Source organism: Canis lupus, chromosome 23, assembly GCF_048164855.1.
Source record: "Canis lupus baileyi chromosome 23, mCanLup2.hap1, whole genome shotgun sequence".
NCBI lineage: Eukaryota > Metazoa > Chordata > Mammalia > Carnivora > Canidae > Canis > Canis lupus.
Window position 1 is genome coordinate 19,193,120 of NC_132860.1, and position 21,998 is coordinate 19,215,117.

At 56.7% G+C, this 21,998-nt stretch overlaps 1 protein-coding gene across 3 annotated transcripts in view; it reads right to left on the minus strand.

Annotated features, from left to right (window-relative positions):
- Positions 1 to 18,933, minus strand: part of TUB (TUB bipartite transcription factor) — a 28,532-nt gene extending 9,599 nt beyond the window's left edge. The window contains exons 1-6 of one of the 3 annotated variants that reach the window (XM_072794182.1): positions 13,370 to 13,501; positions 12,645 to 12,808; positions 4,712 to 4,763; positions 4,059 to 4,221; positions 1,982 to 2,125; positions 605 to 772 (exon numbers count right to left, since the gene is read on the minus strand). In XM_072794182.1, the coding sequence (XP_072650283.1) occupies positions 605 to 772; positions 1,982 to 2,125; positions 4,059 to 4,221; positions 4,712 to 4,763; positions 12,645 to 12,658 (541 nt within the window). In that variant the 5' untranslated portion in view covers positions 12,659 to 12,808; positions 13,370 to 13,501. Of the gene's footprint in view, positions 1 to 604; positions 773 to 1,981; positions 2,126 to 4,058; positions 4,222 to 4,711; positions 4,764 to 12,644; positions 12,809 to 13,369; positions 13,518 to 18,866 lie in introns of those variants that run through there. The other 2 variants (XM_072794180.1, XM_072794181.1) reach the window with 2 other exon arrangements.
- Positions 18,934 to 21,998: the final 3,065 nt, after the last annotated feature.

Consider the following 21,998-nt stretch of genomic DNA (forward strand, 5'->3'; position numbering starts at 1 on the left):
GCGCCCAGCCTGCAGTGCATGGCCCACGGGCTCCTCCCCAGCTTGCCTGCAGCCTTCGGCTCCACAGGTCTCCCCACCTGGAATGCTGCCCCCAGCCTCACGCTGCCCCAGTGGCCCTTTCTCCAGGAAGCTGGCCCTGACCTCACCTCTTGAGACCTGTGGCACTGCCGGGCTTCCCCCTGCCACCCTGTGCTGGTGGGTCCCTGGGGCAGGGCTCATGGTGGGGAAACTCTGGGCAGCAGGTTTCCCAGGAGGACCTGCCCTGTCCCTTGGCATTCTGCCCGGCTCCCCGAGCTCAGCAGATGTTGGGGAAACACTCTGCAAGAGGACCTTTTTCAAAGGAACTAAAGGAAAAGGAACCCTGCCTCCAAACCTGCGCGTCCCCGGGGGCAGGAGACGGAGGCGGCGAGACAGGGCCGGGCTGCCCACTGGTTGCTTTCCCTAGTTCACACTTTCCCTAACGTGGCCTTATCAGGGGCCCCTACGCCCGTTTCTCACGGGCCTCCAACTGTACCCCCTACCAGGGCCATGTTTCCCAAGAGGGGTGCACCTGAGAATCTGGGACTGAGCTTTGGGGGTGTCACTGAACCCCCACGGGGCTCACCCTTCCTCTGCATCGTGGCGCGGAGGTCCTGCCCGCTGGGCTGCGCGCCCCCACCGGCTGCCGTCTCCCCCGCGTCCTGGGCGTGGTCCGACCGGCCCACAGTCAGGATCTGCACCGGGCCTGGGGCCTCAGACTTCTCTTCCGCCAGTACTGCTGGCCCGCTGGTGCCTGCAGGCCACGGACACTCCTGAGTCCCGTGGGGGAGGGGGTGGGGTGGGGGAGGGGGAGAGCCCAGACTCCCAGACACCCACCCTTGCAGTGGGTGAGGGATGGTGGGGGGAATCCTCTGCAAAATTTTATTTGCAAAAGATTTTTAAAAAACTAATGACTGCCGCCAGCCTCTTAATGATTGATAAGCTACAAAGGGACACGGGCTTCGTTTCTTCTGCTGTCCCCCCAGATTAGTCGCTGAGGGTTGCAGTGCCTCGATCCCCAGGCAGAAGACAGCCATCTACAAAGCCAACTGCACGGTGAAAGAGACAAGACGGCCAACAAGGATGGATCACGACCACGGCCAAGGCCACCACTCGCTCGCAGACGCGGCCAGCTCCTGGTTGTCAGCGCTGATCGTCTCTCACACGGACAAATACACACAAACCGTAACTCACAGACATCGTTCAAACATATGGGGGCCTCTTGAAAAAGATGGGGGTCGGCATCCATGCCCCTTCCCAAATGGAAGATCGCTCATCCCATCTCCGTCTGCCCAAGGTGCCCACGTAACAGAAGGCCTGGCCCACACAGGTGGCAGCCGCCCTGCCTGGCTAGGCTAGGCCCCAAATGCTGCGGGGAGCTCCAGAAGCCCAGGAACCCCGACACAGCACTGTCCAACCAAGTCCCAGAGGCCTGGGAGTCACTGCCCATGCCTAAGGGATGGGGACACAGACAGGACCTGTGGCAGGAGCCACCTTAATCTCTAGGGATCTTTGCTGGAGAGAGAGGAAGAGAGAGAATAGACTGGTCTGGGGGCCCAGCAAGCAGACTTAGGACTAGAACAGAGTCAAGAAAACCCACATGGCCACGGTGAGAACCGCACACGTGTGGGGCAGGCTATTAGGGAGGCAGGGAGACCTGCCAGAAGGAGTGTCCCGGGGCAGGACAGAGAGAGGGGGGTGCTCAGGTGGGGTGGCAGAGGGACTTCCTGGGCCGTACACAGTCATGTGCACCTCACTTCCTGGCACCATGGGGAGCCAGCCCAGGAACCCCAGGAGCCACATGAAGCCTGTGAGGCAGCTGGGTGAGGGCCTGGTGCCATCTGTGCCTGCACTGAGGCTTCCCACTCCATCCTGTACCTCCAAGTCTGGAGGGGAAACCTCCCCCCAACCCTCCAGTGGGAGCCAGGCCTCCTGAGGAGGGCTGTAGTAGAGGCCAGCCAACCTTTGTGCTTCCCCTTTTTCTCCTTCCTGGAGGCCCCGCCCTGGCCCCCCGTTGCCGCTGCTGCCTTGGTTCTCTTGGCTGAGGCTGGTGCTGTTGGGCGGGCAGCTCCCAGCTGTGCACTGGTAAGCGAGTCGGCCTCTTGAACTGCTCAGGAGAGAGCCCAAAGGAGGGAGAGGGAGGGGGGAGAGAGATAAGGGGGGGTGAAGAAGGAGAGGGAGAGATAGAAAGAGAGACAGACATGGGCCCAAGGTGAGACCAGAACTCCAAGTGGAACTCACTTCTCAGCACATTTCCGAGGGCCCCACCACCACTCAAGCCCTACGGGGGCCTCTGTACCACCCATCTCCACAAGGCAAAGGTGCCCAAGGCAGGCCGGGCTGGAAGGAGGTGGCTCCCCCAGCCTGGTGTGATCCAGTCAACAGGCTGGCCCACACCAGGATCAACCTAGAAGCACTACAGTCAAAACTCTGGGCCAGCAAACTGTTTGAGCCTGGGAGAATGTGGGCCACTCACGGTGGTGAAGACAGACAAGGCTGCATCTCCTAGAAGACCCAGAACTAGTATGGCCAGCACTCCAGGGAGCCCGTGCTGCCCCACATGGGACAGGCCCAGGGGAGCCTGGGATGCCACGCTATCCCCGCACCCCCCCCCCCCCCCCCAGCTGAGCAGACCAACTCCGGGCTACAAGGGGCTGCACACACAGAGTCACAGCTGGGTGGCCTCCAAAGTCTCCACACATCAGAACTCCAACCTGCTTCAAGTCTTTGAACGACTTCTCATTGCTCATAAGATGAAAACCAACATTCTCCTGCAAGTCTGGCCCCTCCAGCTCCCTTCCACTTGGCCTTAACTACGCACCCCTCATCTCTCAAGTACTCCAAGCCCCAGCCCCACCAGGCTCTTCACACTGTACTCCCTCCTGCCACCGGGGCTTTGCTCTAGTTGTCCCACTGCCTGGGCTGTCCTACTGACGTCGGCCCTCTGGCCCCAACTAAACTCCCACTCGACCTGCAGATTCCAGCTCAGGCGTCACTTCCTCAGGGAGGCCTTCCCTGGCCCTAGTCTGGGAGCAGGTTCTCTGCTGTTCACTTACAGAGCCTGGTTTCTTCCTGCAAAGCACACCTGTGACTACCTGTTTAACTCTCTCCCCCCTCCTAGACCTTCAGGTCCCTGAACGAACAGAGACCACACTTTGTGCTTACCCAGGACCCTCAGCCTCTAATCCAGAGCCTGACACAAAGTGACCCCTCAACAAATATTTAAGAAGTGAATATATGAACGAGCACGGTCAATGAAAAACTGCCTGCCGGGGTAAACCGCTCTGACTCAGGTCAAACTCGCCCACCATCCTCTGGAAATGGTGCCCTTGTGTTTAACACCAAGAGCCAGCAGAGGGCAGAGCAGAGGCGGCTAAAGCCGCAGGTGGGGGTGGGCAGTGCTCAGGTCAGCACGGGGGGGGGGGGGGGGGGGGGGGGGGGGAGCAGGAGCAGCACCACCCCCCCAAGCCCCCCAGCCCCCTCAGCCCCCCACGGCCTGGAGTCTCGGCGGGGATCAGCATTCAGCTGACTGGACCGCGGAACACACCATGGCAGCTTCAGTTTGCAAAGCCCCAAAACAGAAATTTCCTCGACTTGAAAATCGGCCCAGAGAGGGGAGGGGACTTGCACACAGTCACGAGTGAGCAGGTGCCCCACAGGGGCGTGACCAGAAACGGTCTCCTGACTTGGGTGGTACCCACTCTGCGGAGGGGCTGCAGTCTTTCTGCAGGCCTGGCCCTGCCCCCGGCACACAGTCGGTGCTCAAGAGACACCTGTCAAAGCAACTGCACAGCAGTGACTTCTGCGACTCCCAAGGCCTCCGGACGCCCGAGCGCATGCAGGGGCCCCAGCCTCCCTGGGCCCGCAGCCCTCTGCCTGGGCTCGGAGGGGTTCTGGGCCCGAGCATTCTCTGATGGGGAATGGAGGAGCCCTTCACCTGCCCCGGCCGGCAGGAAATCCCGGGGGGGCCCCAAAACAGTGCCAGGGTGTGAGGCCAGGGCACCGGGGCCTCCCCAGGCTGCCCCAAGGGCAGGCCTTACCTTGGTAGCTGGTGCTGCCGCTGCTGCTGAGGTAGGACTCCACCAGGGGGGCCTGCTCCTCCGACTGCCGGGCCCGCCGGCTCCGGGGCCGCCCGTCCGCATTGGCCTGCACCATCAGGGGCTCTTGACGCTTCTTCTTCTGCTTCTGCTCCAGCAGGGCCCGCTACAGAGGCACCGGACAGGCACAGAAGTTGGCGGGCCCTGAGAGGGCAGCCTGTCACTTCCACCCAGAGGGCAGGCTCCCGACGGGGACCAAAGAGAAGGCCCTGCTCACTCAGATCAGTCCTAGATCTGATGGGCCCACTATGGGCCACGGCTTCATGCCCTCAGCACCTGGAGACTCAGGGTCCAGGAAAAGGAGGCAGAAGTCGGCCCAGGCAGCTGCCCTGGCAGGACCACGGCACAGACGTCCAGTGCTCCGACTACAGGGACCCAGCTGCCTGCCCGGAAAAGCCCTGGCTTCTGGGGCAGTGCTGATGCTGAGCTGGTAGAGAGCTTGCTTTCTTCTGCAAAAGCCTGTCTCTGCCCACCCCTCCACCCCCCAGCTTGGGTCACCTCCCCGAAAGGAGACAGTCCTCCCTCTCCACCCTTGGAGATTCTGGCCAGAATGGTAAGTGCTGACTGTCCAGCCACGCCGCCCCGGCCCCACTCACCTGCCGGTCCAGCTTCTGCTGCCTCAGGTTGCTGCCCTCATCATCTAAGACACTGCGGAGGGAGAGGGGGGCACTCAGGACCTGCCCGTAGGCTGCCAGAAAGGAGCCCAGAGCCCGCCCCTGGCACATCTGGGTTCCTTAAACCCCTCTCATCATGACTCCCAGGTACACAGGAGAGGCAAGAAGGGTGGAGCCACTATCTGGCTGCAGACAGAGGTGTGTGCTATGTCTTTGCCACCTTAGGAGCTTTCTCTTGCTGGGAATCCCACTGATCCATGGAATTAGCCCAGCCTGGAAGTACAGGAGGAGACTTTCCCTTTGGGCCTATGAGCGGGGACATGACTAAGATCCAGGGAAGCCTGTCCAGAGGCATCAGGTGCAAGCCAGCTCCAAGGCTGGGCTTCAGACCTAGGTGCCTATCTGCTCTAGGCCCTCTCGATCTCACCAGCTCCTCCCTTGTCTTTCCATCCTTTTTGGAGGAGGCTGGATCCTTTCGGGCAGACTCTTTTGTAGTCAACCTCCTGGCTCTCCAGGTAGTGGAATGTCCCCTCTAAAAGAGGGCCCCTCATTTGGGAGAGTGAAGCTAAAAGACCAGCCAGTCCCTGCGGGCAGGACTAGGGCTGGGTGGGGATGTCTGCAGGCAGACGCAGCACCTCAGTGCACTGCCCAGCAACCAGCCAATATGGTGTGGGGGCACCAAGGCATTAAACTCCTGAGTCCCTAAAGGTCCTGGAACGGGCAGTGTCATCTCACATAGACTGGACCTGCCTCCCAGGAAGACAAGCGCATTTAGGGAGCTCCAACCACTTAGCATTCCTTCTAATCCAAGACACACACACGAGACACGTAGGCCCAAATTCTAAAAAGCCAAGGTTAGGGAGTAGGGATGGAGCCTGAGGATCTGAGCCCTGGGAACCCCCAGACTACCCCTGGCCCAGTTATACTGAAGCCTGCCCCTGAACCAGGCCTTGTGTAGGTACCTGCACAGGCAGCCGGAGTACATCAGGTCTGTACGTGAAGCCCTAAGTATATCTCATGTGTGTGCACACACTGGGAGGTGTCCAGATATAGGAGTACATCAACACGTGTGAGCACACACCTGCATGTCTATGCATACGAACACCTGCGCAAGAGGTGGGTGTGCTTGTGAGCAGGTGAGTACGGTATGTGTGTAAGGAGGAGAGATGAGGGCAAGCAGCCCTGAAGACAAGGTAATGGCCAGTTCCGCCTCCTCCTGACAACAGCGGCTCTTTCTGGCCGGAAGGATCCTTGACCTGCAATGTCCCTTCAGCTCATCCAAACTAGCTGTGTGTCCGCGTGCTGGGGCAGCCAGCCGAGGGTGGCAGGAAGTCGGATTACTCAGCCCACCACCCGCCTCCCGGGCCACCACCTAGGACAACTGGATACTTGTAACTGGCAGCTGTGCCGCCGACTTGGACACCTTCCCCGATACCCATGGGCTGCTCTGCATGCAAGAGGAGTCCCGCCCGCCTGTGATCCGGGGCTGTTCCCAGGCTTATTCTCCAAAATGCTTGGCTGCCAGAACACGAGAGAAAATGCTACTAAACAGACGTGCTTCTAAGTCAAGGTCCCAGTCCACCTAAAAGAGTCCAGAGCTGCACGAGGGACCCCCTGAGGGCACTGCCAGGACCAGGCGACAGGGAACCGGCTCCTCAAAATTCAGGCTGGCTGGGCTAGTGAGTGCCGCATCAGGGAAAGCAGACGCCACAGGCCGGAGGGCGGCAGCCAGAGTTCTGAAGGATGCATTTATTGGAGGGAGCAAGATGCCCGGGGGCCCCGCCAGGTCTGAGGGCTGTAACCCTGCCACTGGTGTCTCCACCTCAAGTCACTGGCCCGACTGAGTGACGCCAGGGCAAATCATCTGCTCCCACAGACTTCAGAGGCTCTGCAAACACCACCGCCCGCCGGGGTCTGCTGCACGAGCAACACGTATGCATTTAAAACCTGCAGGACATGGACAGGAACCGCCGTCTGAACTCCACGCGGCACCTGGCTGACAGGAAGGACGGGGCCTGACAGCCAACCACGCTCCGCTTGCCAAGCTCTGGGGCTGGGTACACACACGGTAGCCCGTGATCCCAGTCATGTGCTAGTGGCCGGGCCACAGGAGCCCATGTCACCTCCACGAGCCTGCCAGCTCCGCTTCCTGCTAGCAGGAGGCCGCTCCGGGGCGCACTGGGAGCATGTGAGTCACTTGCACTTTCATAGGGCAGGGCCAGGGCCAGTCGTCTGGGTCATCCCGGTACTGAGCTTGGTGAGCAGGGCAAAGACGACGCCTTCTATGGTGCTGACGCAAACATCTAGGGGCATGCAGGACAGGGGACATCCACCTGAGAGTTACGCTGACATGAGCAGAGCCGCCTCCAGAACTGCCGGGTCACGGTGGCAGCTCGATGGGACAGAGGCGGCTCCAGCCGTGGTGGCCTTGTTGCCCAGTGCCTCTAGTGTCCTAATCTGCACGGTGGGTGGGGGGCACATTCCTACTCCAGGCTACTATCTCACTGCCATGGACTTTCCACCTGTCACGCTTAGGCAAGAAGGCTGCTTTCTTCTTTCTCTGGCCCCACCCCCATTCCCTGGTGGGGCAGAAAGACCTAGAGCCGCGGGTTTCAGTACTGCTGGTTATCTGGAAGGATTTTAGGTGGAATGGACTTCACCAATGGCCTTCACAGAAAGATGGATGAACAAGGGGTAAGCTTCCGGTGAGAGTCCAAAAACTAAGAGACCCCAGAAGTGCCTAGAGAGCCACCCCCGCCTCGCTCACCCCCAGGCACACTGGAGCAGCAGGGTTGGGGGTGGGGATGCAGGCTGGGGGGCGCAGCTGGGAGAAGCAACCTGTGCCCAGGGAGTAAGAACGTGCCTGGCTGAGCAGGCCCCACGCAGGAGGGCCGGGAGTCCATGCACCTGCGTGCGCTGGCCCCGTACAGTGGGGCAGGTTCCTGCTCCGGCCCGGTTTCTAGGAAAGCGGCCAGAGTCCGAGGAGACCACGGTCTCCCAGCGGGGACGAGCTTGGCCTGCCTGTCAGCACTGTGTCTGAAGCGGACGTCTGTCCCCGGCGGGTAACAAATCCCTGCTAGCCCCAGCGGCTGCGGAGAACCGGCTGCGAAGGCCCCCGCCCCAGCCCCCCGGGCGGCCCTGCCCCTCAGCTCCCACTAGAGCATGTTCCTTTCTCTCTGACACTCCCCGGCCTGTCTCTGCCGATGGGCACCGTTCTGGGCAGCACTAAATGATAACCACAGAGGAGACAGTAATGGCTTTTTAACAACTCGGGCTCCAATTATGGAATCACTGCCAAGCCCAGGCTGCCAGCTGCAGCCCCGCCAGGAGACTCGGACAGGAGACAGGGCACTGATGGATGGGTCCTCCAGCTGACCCTGGCGGCATCTTCATCACAGTCGCCTCCTGCTGGCGACCAGACCGGGGAGATCCAGGGAAGCACCGGCCACTGGCTTGTGGGGGTCACAGAAACTCCGTCTGCTGTGTCCATCGATCCAGCCATCCTGCCCAGGGCCAACGAGGTGGCCCCTTGGCCTCCCAAGCAGACAGCCCCTCCGTATCCCCTTGCTTCCGCCAAGTTGCCCAACAGATGTCTGGAGAGAAAACCATGCTTGAAAACAAATGAGAGCAGAGGCACTCCTCTCCCGGGATGGAAAAGCCAGACACGGACAACACATTTAGGAAGCCGGGTCCCTGCCTCTCGAGACTCCACCCTGTGAGCTCGGCTAGGCCACCAGAGCTGACCAACCAGAGGCCTGGGGGCCAGGCTACCTAGAGACAGGCTCAGACTTCATGCCCAATTCACCCTGCCCTTTTATGCCCTCATTCTTTCCACTCACAGAAGATTCTGCCCCTGCTGGACCCAGGGAGGCAAGCAAATGTCCTGTCAGAGCAGGGAAGGCCACCCAGAGGGTCAGGCCCAACCCCATACCTGTGCCAGACCCCTCCTCACCCCAGCATGCCCAGATTTGTGCCTAGTGACGGCTTGGAACATCAGGGAACACAGCAGGTGTGGGAACAGGAGCACCCCAGAAGGGAGAAGCCCACAGTGCTGAAAGGAGTCTCCGCCTCCCAAGATGAGCCCATTCCAGCCACGGGCTCCCAAACCAGTGCATTACAACTGCTTTGGGCTCTCAGCCCTGACTTGGTGACTCAGAACTGCTAGGGAAGTTATCCCAGAATTGATCCCTCACCTCACTTTCTCTTTTAAAGCCAGAAACATAGATAATTTTAATGTTCAGTCATGCAAATGAGGACCATGAGCCACAGCTGGTGCTCTCTAAGGAACAAAAAGGAAACTTGAGAGTTGTTGAAAGTATGCAAATGCAGCCTTCTGTTCGGATGGGGGAAGAAATCATAGCCTGTAGATCAACCAGTCTTAGTAGGCCCCAAGTAAGATCACACAGGTTAGCTGAAGAGCTAGAAGACCCAGTGGTCCCCAGGAGCAAGCCCAGTCCACCAGCAAGTCCAGGTACACGCCCTCACACCTCTCTGGGGAAACTGGGAGGACAGCATGGCCAGGCTTCCATAGGGAATCGCAAGGACCAGTGACACTCACTTGTGGGCAAGATAAAGCAATGTGAATGGCACGCCCCTCCAATGAGATGACGCTCAAAGGTTTTTGCAACAATAAAGCATGCCATAATCGGAGGTTTCCAGCGACCCTTGCTTAGTGTGTTTATTGATCACCTAAAGACAAGGCAGGTCTCTCAGCAGACTTATAGGTGACACGAAATAGAAGTGATACTAAACCACCATTCATGAGAAAAGTACAACTTCAGAAGACACTGGAGAGCTAGCAGAGTCTAGCCAATGGAAACCTAAAAGGAGGAGGTCATTGTCTTACATATGGATCCCCAAACCCAGGTCTTCCCTACACAGGCAGAGTGGGGGACACAGGGCTTGACATCAGCCTGATGAGGCTTTGGGGTTCTGTTTACAGAGGCCTCAAGGTGACTAGTCAGTGAGCCGACACTGAGGACTCAAGGTCAACAACAGGAGCCAAGCAAGGAAGTAATAGCCCCCCCCTCCCCCCACCCATGCTGCATGTGGCTCCAGACCAGTGCCTGAGAAGGGCAGAGACCAACCCGAGGGTACCCACAGGGCCCCTGCTCCCCGAGGCCTCTCTACCAACCCTGTGTTTCCTGCTCCTCCTGCGGGAAGGAGCAGGCTTGGGACGTGAGTAGTGTGATTCTGCTCCTCCTCCCTGTTGCCAGAGGAGAAGCGGCTGGCCTTGCATCCAGGGTACCCCGAGGTTTCCCACACAGCAGAACTGAAAGAGCCAGGTCTTGCTTGGTCAGCAGTCTTTCTACTCCCCAAAAGCATAGTCTGAAGTGGTGGGAGGACCCTAACAAGAGCCTAGAGGAGGGAAAACCCGGAGGCATGCTGAGGCTCACCCCAAGGAAGAGCTTCCTCATGGTCACAGCCATGTGATGGAAGAGAGCATTCACACAGGGGCCTGGATGGCCTGGAAGGGCCCTTCGAGCTGAGATTCTCATTCTCTGACGAGGGCCATGCTTTTCCAGCAGTACTCCTTTCTCTGAGGGCAGAGTACTACATCCCTTGGGTGTGCTGAGAACCCAGGTGTGGAGCCGGGAAAGCCAGAAAGCCCTTAAAGCTATCTGGGGATGTCTCTTTGATTCAAAGTAGTAAGCATCTTGTCTATGCTGGGTCACGCCAGGCACATAGCCAAGGACCAGAGGGGTCCCTGCTCTCCAGGAGTTCAGGGCCTGGTGGGGGGCAATGGCCACAGGACCATGGAGACAAAGCACTGAGGACAGGGCCGCCCGTCACTCCCTTGCTCTTAACGCTCCACCTGCAAATCCTAAATGGTTGTGAAGCCAGGAATGAGGGGCATTTAACACGCAAGAAGAACTCGGATGAAGAGAAAAATGGCAAAAGTGAAAATTATTAACAGTCGTAATAACAGGAAAAAAAAAACAAAAGGCAAAACAAAATTTCATTTGTTCAACTTTATAAACTAAATGCCTCCCTTCTGAGTCAGAATGTGAGATTAATCCATGATCATTATAAACTGAGCCACAATTACCCTTAAGAAGATTATCACCAACTGGCAGTTGCTTCAAAGAAAATGAGCCAGGCCTAGTGAACGCAGGTGCAGCCACCCCAGAGGGAGGGAAATCCCCACCAGGAGAGCTAACGAGAAATCGACCGACCTCTCTCCCCTCAACCAAATGCCACATTCCAGTTCTGACACGCTGGGACACTGGGGACACCTCATACCAGAGCACATGCACACGTGCCCATCCCCCTCAGCTGCAAGTAAACGGCCTTGCCTGTCTTCTGCCCCAGTTTTCTGTGATCACATAGGCATGTGGCTTATACTGCAATCAGCAGCCCAGTTCATGCGAGAGGCAATTTGCATCTCCTCTTCTCAGCTCAGGCAGGTCTCCCCACTCTGGAAGTCTACACCCAAAGTCCAGTGCAGGCTCAGAAAGACCCCAGCAAGGCAGGAGAGATTCTGGCAACTTCGGACCATGGCCTGCCCCCAGCTTGAGAACCATCCTCCTTGCCATAGAGCAAGAAGGCAGGGGCGACAGCAATGGGAAAGCAAGCAGGTAGGATCACAGGGTGCCAAGCTGCTCCTCAGGGATGGGCTTCCATGGTGATAAGATTCAGTGTTCCAGGGGGCACGTATGGGCCCAAGAAAGGAATGGGGGGACAAGGTGGTTGGGCCTAGGCTGAGACAAGTGCCAAATCACCTCCTTCAAGGATGCCAGTACACTGGGCACCTCTGAAGGACAAAGCCATTTCTCAGAGACCACTCTACCTCCCAAGGGACCCCTTTCCTAGAGGAAGGCTTTCTCTAAGACTTGTGCACTTAATCTACACATCGTTTTGGTCTTTGGCTCCTGGAAGAGGCTTCCTTGAACCATGATCTGGCCCGGCCCCTAGTGTGCCAAATCCTAAACACGCCATCGTATCTACAGCCACAAGTGCCATCCCTTCCCTCTGTTCTAAGTCAGTCTGTGGCCACCACCCTGCCACGTGTTCCCCCACACTTGCACTTCCACAGCATAGGAGGCTACTCAGCCCAAAGGCGCCACACAGGCACTTCTGCTGGGTGGCTAGAAAAGGTTAACTCCATGGGGCTGCACGGTCTTCTAGGAGGTCCTCAGCACAGATGTGTCAAGCCAGGATGCTCCAGAAACTACCTGCGCCCCTAGCCCTGGATGCCGGGGGCAGGGTAGCAGCTCTTCTGAGTCAGCAAAGCCCCAGTCTCCCGATGGGAATACCTCCCTGATCTATGGGAGACTCGGAGATGTGACTGCATGATGTCTGCTGGAAACCCTATGGGCAACTCGTGTGTGTGTGCACGTGTGTATGTTGGCAGGAGGGGCACCCACGAATTCTAACTTAGGAAGCCCTAAAACCCCCAAAGAGCTTAGAGACAACAGTTCTCAAGAGAAACCCTGAATCCTCAGGTCAGTGGCAGGTGCCTGTTTGCAAAAGGATCTGCTTTTAACAAGCTTCAGGCGGTTTCGGCTGGTTTCCATTTTGGATGCTGTCTGGACAGACTCCTAAAGGAGCTCTGTCAGAAGTATTTTCCATCCGTGAGTACAATCAGGTCCCTTCCCAAGAGCTGGCTGTGTTACAGGGCAGGTCCTGAGGGTCTGCTCCTACAACCCACAGGCATGTGCACCTCTGCCGGCAATAACATAGTGGCCCTTAGCAGTTCAGCACCCATTTTACACACATGCCTCTCTGGGAGGCCTAGCGACAGCCCCGTAGCCCGTGGCAACCAGGAGCCAATAGGTGGCCAAGGATCTGGTGCTGCCATGACGATGAGCTCTATTCCAGGGGTAATGGAGAGAATGAAGAGTGGATGGGGAAAAGGCTTGCACCTATGTGAGAAGCCCCCCAACACCCCTCCCCCACCCCGACCCCCAGGCACTTGGCAAGGCCCATCTATCCTTGGGACAGGTCACAGAGTCTGGGAACACAGGGCAGCGGTGCTTTCGTGAGTGCTCCTCTGCTTGTACAGGCAGTCTGGCGCGGGGAGTTGGTGTGCGTCCAGGGATAGACGGAGGGGACTGGAGTCTCCGATGTGAATGGTACCTGTGAGTGGGGAGGGGCGTCAGCTGCTGTCCAAACACAGGTCGTGTCTGTGCACAGAGAGTAGGAGTACACCTGTGTGAGCCCGGGCGTCTGTGGGGGCGTACAGGGCGCATGTGCGTATGAGCAGCCCGTGCCCTTGGTTCAGAATAACGGTCTCCAGGAATTCATGCTTTGAGGTGTGAACAGCCCAGCAGGCGCATCTCCGGCCCGAACGCACCCCCGGGGGTTGGGGGGTGCACGCCTGCAGCCGCAAGGGTGCCGCTCGGCTATACTGGCGCGTGGCCCGGCGCGCTGGGCCCGGGGGGCTCGTGGCTGCGCGCGGCCCCCCGGCGGCCACATGGCGCTGCCCGGCCCAGCGCGGCCCACACCGGCGACCCCGGCCCACGAGCGGGGGCGCGCCCGGCTCGGTCCGCCCGGGGCCCAAAGTTGGGGAGGGAAGGCCCAGCGCCCCGAGCCCGCGCCCGCAGTGCGGGATGTGCGGGATGTGCGGGATGCGCGGGCGGAGGCGCCCCGAGCCCGCGCCCCGGAGCTCAAGGGGAGGTGGGACGGGCGCCCGCGTACCTGTAGGGAATCCAGTCGGAATGCGGCTTGGAAGTCATGTCTCCCGGGGCCGGGGCGGCGGCTGCGGCTCTGGAAGCCGGGGCCCGCGGGGGCCGGCGCGGGGGCCCTGCTCAGCTCCCGGGCCGCCCCGGGCCGCATCCTCCCGGGCCGGGGCGCTGGGCCCCGCCGAGGCCCGCACTGCACGCCAGGGCCCCGGCCGCGGGCTCGGCGAGCGGCTGCCTGCGCGGCGCGATGGGCGACTCGGCGGAGTGCGCGGGCCCGCGGCGGCGTGTGCGCGCGTGGGGGCGGGGGCTGCAGGGGGCGCGGGGGGCGGGGGCTGCAGGGGGCGCGGGGGGCGGGGAGGCCCGGGAGGCGGCCCGGCCCGGCCCGGCCCGCACCGCACCGCACCGCCCGGCGCCGCCGGAGGGGCTCGAGCCCGCGCCCAGGGGCCGGAGCGCTGCGTGGCGGCGGAGGCCCCGCCCCCGGGATGGCTTCCGCCCCGCCCCTGCCCGCCTTCGGCCGAGACCCCCCGGGCCGCGCTGGGCCCGCCCCGCACCGCCCCCTCCCCAAACCCCGCGGCGCCCACCCTGGGCCCCTGCGGCCGCGCCGACCGCCCAGCCAGTTTCTTTCCCCGCCCAGCGGGGCTGTTTCTAACTCCTACCTGCCCCCCGGCTTACCTAGCTCCCCTGAGGGGTGGGAACCGCGGCTCAGATGGGGGACGGCCGGGGCAGCGGGGTGGGATCTTTCGGGGCGGAAAGGGGCTGAGGCCTGAAAGGAACCGGAGAGAGGTCCCGGGAAACCTGCAGGTCCGAAGCCTGGAGGCTGGGCTGGCCTTCCCCGCCCTGCCCCTTCCACTCCCCCACCCCCGTCTTCACGGGCCCGGGGGGCGGGGGAACCTTTGGCTTTTTTTTTTTTTTTTGTTAAGGGAGCTGCTTCCTCGCAGCAGCGGGTTTTCCCCCCCTAAGCCGTAGCAGTCAAGAGAAGAATAACATACGCTGTCTATTGAATTCCCAGCCCTCATAAATTCATATTATTTAAGCTCCACAACAGCCTTGAGAGGCATGTATTTTATTCCTACTTCCGGAGAATAAAGCGTCAGTAATGCTAAGATGCCCAAGGACCTAAAGCTACAAAGCGATGGAGCTGAAATGGAACCAAGGTCTCTGTCCTCCAAAGTGCTTTCTAGGGGCCATACGTAAAAGGAGGCAAAAAAAACTTAACAAAGGTCATCTTAAAGTCTCTGAGTACTAAGGAGGTCTTGGCTGTGACTCACACCAACTTTAAAGCAAGCTATGGCATGATGATAGCTGAGAGATAGAGAATCCCCAGCTGGGGAGGAGAGGACAGGAAACGGGCCAGGGGTCTGCCGAGGGGCACAGTCCCCATGCTCCAGGTGTGTGTCCTCATGCGCCCCCTGCAACCATGCCAGAGAGGGTCCATGTGGGGATACTCTGGTGCAAAATAGGCCAGCATGACTGCACGACCGGGTGGGAGAGGGTGAGAGAAGAACCAGCTGGGCTGAGGGAAGGCCCCATCCTGCTGCCCTAGATCCACAGCCAGGACTCCTCACCCCAGGACTCTCCCTGCCTTCCCACCTGGCCTTTGCTATTAACTGTAAAAACAATAACCAAAATGTTTGGAGCATTTGCTGAGTCCAGGTGCTCTCTACACTATAACTCATTTCATCCTCACAACCACCCTAGGAGGTAGATGCTATTATCATACCCATTTCATAGCAGAAGAAACTGGGGCACAGAGAAGGCAAAGATCTTGCCCAAAGTCATAGAGCTGTCCAATGGTGAAGCTAAGATTCACACAGTCTGGGCCCACAGCCCCTGCCCTTAGCCTCCTTTCTGCCTAGCATGGTTCACATAGTGCACATGCCACACACCCGGTCTCATTCTGCAGGTTTCCGGAGCTCAGGACAGGACAGATCCACCTCTGCCTGGCACAACATCCATACTCTCTGAAGGCTGTTACCTCAGATTACTTATCAACCTCCAAGAGCTATCACTGTCAAGGGGACAGAGAGCAGACCAAAGAAATCACTCCAGAATGAGGTGCAGAGGGCAGAAAACCAGAGCTGTTTCCTTGCCTGCTGGGACACTTGGCATGGGCCTTGGTTCCACTTGTCGGGTTCCCAGGAAGATCAGCAGAAAGGGACTGGTTCTTGCCTTGGAGGCCAAAGCACTACCCTCAGGGCCTCTGTCCTTTAGGGCCTAGCAACAAGAGGCTGGTCCACACTCCAGACCATCCTTCCCCAAACTGCAGTCAGCAGCTACCACTTCCGTGACACCTAGAGCCTGGAAGACTTCCCCTTCCAGAATTTGAGGCTGCTCTCCCCAATTCTTCCCAAATGATCTGACACCTTAAAGCAATCAGAATCAAGTTGGAAGGTCTCAGGAGCCTAAAGTAATTGAATCTATTAAATAGAAACTTTAGGCTCTGTCCTAAGGGAGCAAAATCTGGAGGCAGAGTGAGGTGCAGAAATAAGACAGCTCCCCATGTCTCCTCCTGCAGAGGCTGCGCGTGCCCATGGGATGTGTGAGAGCCACTGGGACTGTGTGCCATGTACCCATGAGCATGTGTGTGAGGGGCGTCCCTGCATCCGAATGGGTCTGCACAAGAACATTTGTTGGATGGTGTGTTGGTGTGCATGGGGAGGATCTAAGTATGTGCTTCCATGAGTTCTAGGGGTGTGTAAGTGTTCCCACTCAACTCAGAACTGGCGATGGGTTTTCCTGCTCCAATAGCTTCCGTGGTTGACATTTTAAGAGTATGCCCTTGGTGTCCATCGAAAAGTCACTCCAGAAAGCCACATGAGGTATACTGTACTAGGCCATGGTTAAAATACAGCTGTGCTATGCGGTGACCCTTGAGAAAAGGCCTAAGCTTTTCAAATTTAGCCTGCAGAATGAGGTGATCTTTACCAAAGTGCTGCCACATGGCAAACCCAACGCCCGCCTCACCACCTCTCCAAATCCTCCAAGGGTGAATTAAATTCTCCTTGTTGCCTTTTAGCATTTTCAAACATGATCACAGTTTGTGAGGGGAGTGCAAGAGTTTAGCCCAAAAGAGACCCTCACATCCGCCACCCCAGCTAGAGGACGCCTGAGGTCCTCTCAGCAAGACTATTTCACCCAAGGAAGGAGGTTAGCACCTTCTCTTGGCTCCTTGCTACTTCCATGTGGAGCCTTAGATTTTTCTGTTTCTAATTTAACAGTTTTATTGAGTGTGGCCCACCTCTAATCCATTTTGGAAGCAGCAGGATATGGATAATAAGTATCTATTCAGATTGGGCACCAAGTCCCAAGAGGCCCTGCCTGGTTGCCTAGTGTTGCAACTCTGCAGGCTGAGGAAGGCGATTCAAGTCAATCAGACGTGGACTAGACCAGCCTGGGCGCACAGGTCTGTGCAGGGCTGTGGCAGACATCAGGCCCAGCTCTGCTCTCAGGGAGCCTTCAGCCTGGCAGGAGAGATGGAAAACTCCAAGGTGCTAGGGTTACGACACAGGTGTATAACGTGCTGGGGGGCACAGAGGAGGCGCAGCTAGTGGTACCAGAGGGAGAGAAGTCAGGGTAGGGCAGGTCTCTCCTGAGAGTGACAAAGACGACATTGGAATTGGTTCTTGAAGGATGAGTGGATCTTAATAGACTGATAAGAAAGGAAGAGGGAAGCTTACCGGTTACTGAGATTCTACAACTGGCCCAGTGCCAAGCTGGGCTCTCTTACCCAAGGGCGTTCTAGACAGAGAAGATGCCGTGAGCAAGCCATGGGGATATGAGAACAAGTGACCAATGCAGTTGCTAACCAAAATGCAAACCCATATGATAGCATGTAGGTGAATGGTTCCAAGAGGCAGAAGGGCCTAGAAAGTTAAGGTAGGGCCAGATCACAGAGCACCCTGAACACCAGGCTGAAGAGTCTGATTTTTATCTATAACCACCAGGGAACCACCAAAGGGTTTCAAGCCAAGAGTCACCTGCCCAGATGTACTTGTAGAAAGATATAAATAGGGAACGAAATGGAGGACAGAGGGAGACAAGGCCAGACATATTGACAGCTGCTGGCTGGCTCTTGGAAAAGTCCAGGACAGAGATGAGCAGGCCCTAAGCCAGAGCTCAGTGCTGTTTCAAAGCTGTGGAGCAGACATGATGGCAAAAGGGTAACATAAGTGTCAGTGGCCAGACGGTGCCCAGTGAAATTCCCATTTAAAGAACTGCAGAAAATACAAAGACCACTGCCCCATTTCTACATGACTCAAGTGAGATAAGTAGGCTTACTGATATATTTGAAAAAATGTAGGCTAAGCACTCGCAGAATTAAAAGCAATACATCGATTTTCCAAATAACTGCAGGAGATAATAGCAAATTAAAGTCTCCACTACCGGGGATCCCTGGGTGGCTCAGCAGTTTGGAGCCTGCCTTTGGCCCAGGGTGTGATCCTGGAGTCCCGGGATCGAGTCCCACATCAGGCTTCCTGCATGAAGCCTGCTTCTCTTCTGTCTGTGTCTCTTATGAATAAATAAATAAAATCTTAAAAAAATAAAAATAAAAAAAGTATATCTCCACTACCTCCACCATCACCACAACAAGCATTAGTCTAAAGGAAACATAAAATTGGGCTAAAGCCAAATATAATTATGATGGAGTGAGTGCAAGTGGGGGGCTGTGGATGGGATCACACGTGACCATCACTTGTTGAGTAAATGCTCTGTGCCAGGCACCTACTGCTGGTTGTTAGAGGTTAAAGAGGAATTTTAGAGAGAGCCTCAGGGTCCAGTGGACCCTCAGTGGAAGCATGGAAGGGGACATGGCCTTTGCCTCAAATCCAGAGAGTGGGGCTTGAAAGAGACCCCCTAGGATGGCTTATGTGGCCATATGTGGCCCATATGTGGCCACAATGGTCCTGAGGTCATAGGGCACAGGCAAAGGATCCATGCCTACAAATCCAAAGAGCAGGTGGCAGGTGGCCGCCTTGATGGCTGTTTCAGGGTCAGGTCTGTGAGCAAAAGAAACGTGAGTTTTTCCTCTGGATCAATGTGGGTCCCAGCATTAGGGCTAGATGTGGTTATCTTAGATCTTAACCCAGAAGCAATCATTGTGGGCGGAGGTGACAGTAGGCAGAGGAGATGAGCCCAGGCTTCCCAGGGCCTGAGAATTTTAGAGAGAGCCTCAGGGTTCAGTGTCCTATGGAGAATAATCATCACCCACATCAAGGGAATGGAGCTTATGGAGATACCCCACGTGATGGAGTGGTCTCCAAGAACCTCAAAAGCACCAACATGACTGGAGAGGTAGGATTTTTCCACTCTTCTCCTCTCTTCTTCCCCTCCCTCCTTCCCTTTACACTGGACCCTGGAAAGGGTCAGAACTATAAGCTGGCCCCTCTCCCACAGGCAGCTGGCTCACAGCACACCATGATAGGCAAGAAGAGTTGATATAACTCTGAAATTTAAAGATTTTTTATTACAATAGACAAAACACATTAATTATTGACAGGATAAACTTTGGTTACCTGGAAATGGCCAAAGAAGTTCTGGCACTTCCCCTCAATTTCATCTAGGTCTGGGGGGTGGGGGGTAGAAGAAAGCCCCACAGAATAAAATGAAAGAGACCATGGGAGACAAAAATAAAGTTTGCTTTATGATTATATCTCATGAGTCATGCCTATTCAACCTAACAGTTACACACGGCTCTGCTCACAACACCACTATGAGGTAGGTACTATTATTACCCCCATTTTACAGGTGAAGTGGGAGGTTATATAACCTGCTCAAAGTCACACAGACAATAAGTGGGAGAGTTCAAATTCAATCTCAGGCACCAGAGAGTTCTTTAGCCACAGGCCTAACTGCAAACCTCTAGAGAAAACCAGATGAGAGCCTTAGCCCTTTGACTCATTAATTCCTGTTCTAGAAATCTAACCAAGGGAAATACACAACAGAGTCAGAAGTTTACGAACAGAGATCATCCCCATCGCTTTATTTCTAGCCGGAGAAATCGGCAGGAGTAGGGGGTACAGGATGTCTATCTGTTGGGACGTGGTTTTAAGTAAAGAATTCTGTGTTCACAGGATGGATCATTAAGCATCCTTTACGGGGAGGTTTTAACGAGGCAGGAGCAGGTTTATGAGCTGGAATACGACATTGCTGGAAATAATGTGCTCTCAAGAAGCCCGACGTGCTGGCACATGCACATGTGGTCTCATAAAAGGCTGCCTGGGATGAGGGAGACATGGCTCAGTGTCATCAGCCAGACCACCCGAGGGCCACATCCCCTCTGCAGGTGGCATCTCCTTCTAGGTGCTGGGCTTCCTCTTTCTTTTTGGCTCCTGTGAGGGCCTAATAACCCCTAAAGAGCCCAGACCACACCCCTGACCCCAGGTCGGGGGAGAGGGCCAGCAAACAAATGCTGTGTACAGATTTTGAAAGTAAGCAAATAAATATTGTAAAGGCTGTGCAGTTGAAATATCTTTAGTCACCTAGTGGAGTGTGAGCTATCACCAAGACGACACCCAGACGATACCCAAGTGGCCACGCTGTAACGTGTGCGGGAGCTGGACAACACCTGCAACTTGGGGCCAAGTTATTCCCCTTGGAGGGGCACACGGGATGTGGGGGAAGGATGTGGGGGAACCTTTTTTTCTCTATTTAAATTCAATTAGCCAACATATAGTACATCAGTAGTTTCAGGTGTAGCGTTCAATAATTCATTGGCTGAATCTTAACACCTGCCCTGCGCCCCCTTCGTGGGCTCCACTCTAGAATCTGCTCAGTTTCAGGTGGGAGGGCCCCGGACTGGGGGCAGGGAGGCCCGGTGCCAAAGCACAGAGGCCCTGTCCTGGAGAGGCTGTCACTCCCAGACTGAGTCCTCCCGCCCACTTCCAGACCAGGCTCCCAGGCCCTGCTCTCCAGGGAGTGGGGCCGAGGTTATAAACACAAAAAGGCTTCTGAGGATGGGCGGCCAGGCCTGTGCTCAGCCTGCGGGAGGGGTCTGTTTTACCAGCATTATTGGATTTGCAGATAAGCAACAAGGAATTAAGCTGATCAGGAAGAGAGGGACAGAGCTCTCATTTGTTCATAATGCAGGATTTATCTAGCAGAGTCCTCTCCTTTGTCAAACAGAGAGCCAGGGCCTTCATATCCTCCAGCAAAGAACATTTTATTTTGTAACCTTTCAGAAAAGCCTATGAGTGTGCATTTTTGACCTGTTATTCTTCCTCACCCAAGAAAACCGTGGTTATTTAAAATGTGAAATGCATTTTAAACAATCCTACTCTGAATTCATAAACCAATCTCTCTAGCAAGAGGAATCAGACCCTGAAATGCAATTCAAACTGTTTGCAAGGTTTATTATTCCCAATATGCCAATATTTCGCTCCCTGGCCTTCCCTTTTGCTGAGGATGGTTCATAAACGTCACACTAGACCCACCAGGTCACTGAGGAAGCAGCGTCCTGAAAGGCAGTGCTATGGGACTGGAGTCAATAGTTTGCCTCTCTGGCTCAGTTTTTCCCATCTCTGAAATGGGGACAGAAGTTCCAAGGCCTCTAAGTCATCAGTATAGAGGAAAGGTCACTAGGCCTAGGTTCCAGGGCTGGTTCTGTCACGAATTGCTGTGTGACCTTGAGTGAGGATGTGGCCTCCTCTGTGTCTCATGGAAATCAGGGGGTGGAACCATCTTAAGGGCTCCCTCCCAGCACTAAATTTCTCTGGTATTTTGGCTTTACAGCAGGGCTGTTAGGAGATAAGAGACAGTTACGGCTTGCTCAAATCCGAAATAAGGATAGAAGTCTTGTATTTTCTGGAAGAAACACACAAGAGTGAAAGCATGCTAAATAGAAGAGAGCTGAACTCTTGTGTTCTCTGCTGCCAACTCACTAGGTGGCCAGGGACCACTGGCCCAGACTTGCCTCAGTTTCCTCACCTGTTAAGTGGGGACAATGCGCATCTTGCCTAATATGTGGGGTGTGTGCGGCTGAACTGAGAGGGGGGCGTGTGGACCTGTGTCCCCCTGTAGGAAGTCCAGAGCACCGCGGAGGTGACAGGATGAGCAAGTGGAGCTCCACCGGGTGAGCGGTGCCTGGCATGGGCACTGTGCTAAGTGTGATCTCACTGACCGCTCACAGCGCCCTGCGGAGCCAGTAGGCAGCAGGAGGCAGGAGCACCCCGGCCCCCACAGCCAGGATTTCCCCAGGCCCGGCCAGAGGGTCCCGTCTTGGCTGAGGATGGGCACTGCCTTGCCTGGGCTCTAGGAGGGAGGACGCCCGCCTGCCCCCCTGTAGAGATCACCAGCTCCGGCACAGGGAGGAGGCCCTGCTGAGCCGGGTCTGGGTTTCCCCGGATGAGCCTTGGGCCGGTAAGTGGGGCGGGGTGGGGTCCACTTGGGCCTTTCTCCAGCTCTGGGCTGCTTCAGACCTCTCTGCATCTCTCTGATTCCTGGTCCCCATCACAGCCTACCTTCCTGCACGGCTCCTCTGCAGGCACCACCCTCCCTGGGGCCACCTTGAGGCTGCCAGTGAGGGGTGCCTTGGGGACAGGGGTTCCGTTCAGCAGGACAAGGCCCTGGATTCCGAACTGGTCATCGGAGGCCAGTTGGCCCTGTTCTGGCCCTCACGCTTCTCAGGACTTCTGGGGTCTCCCTGGAGA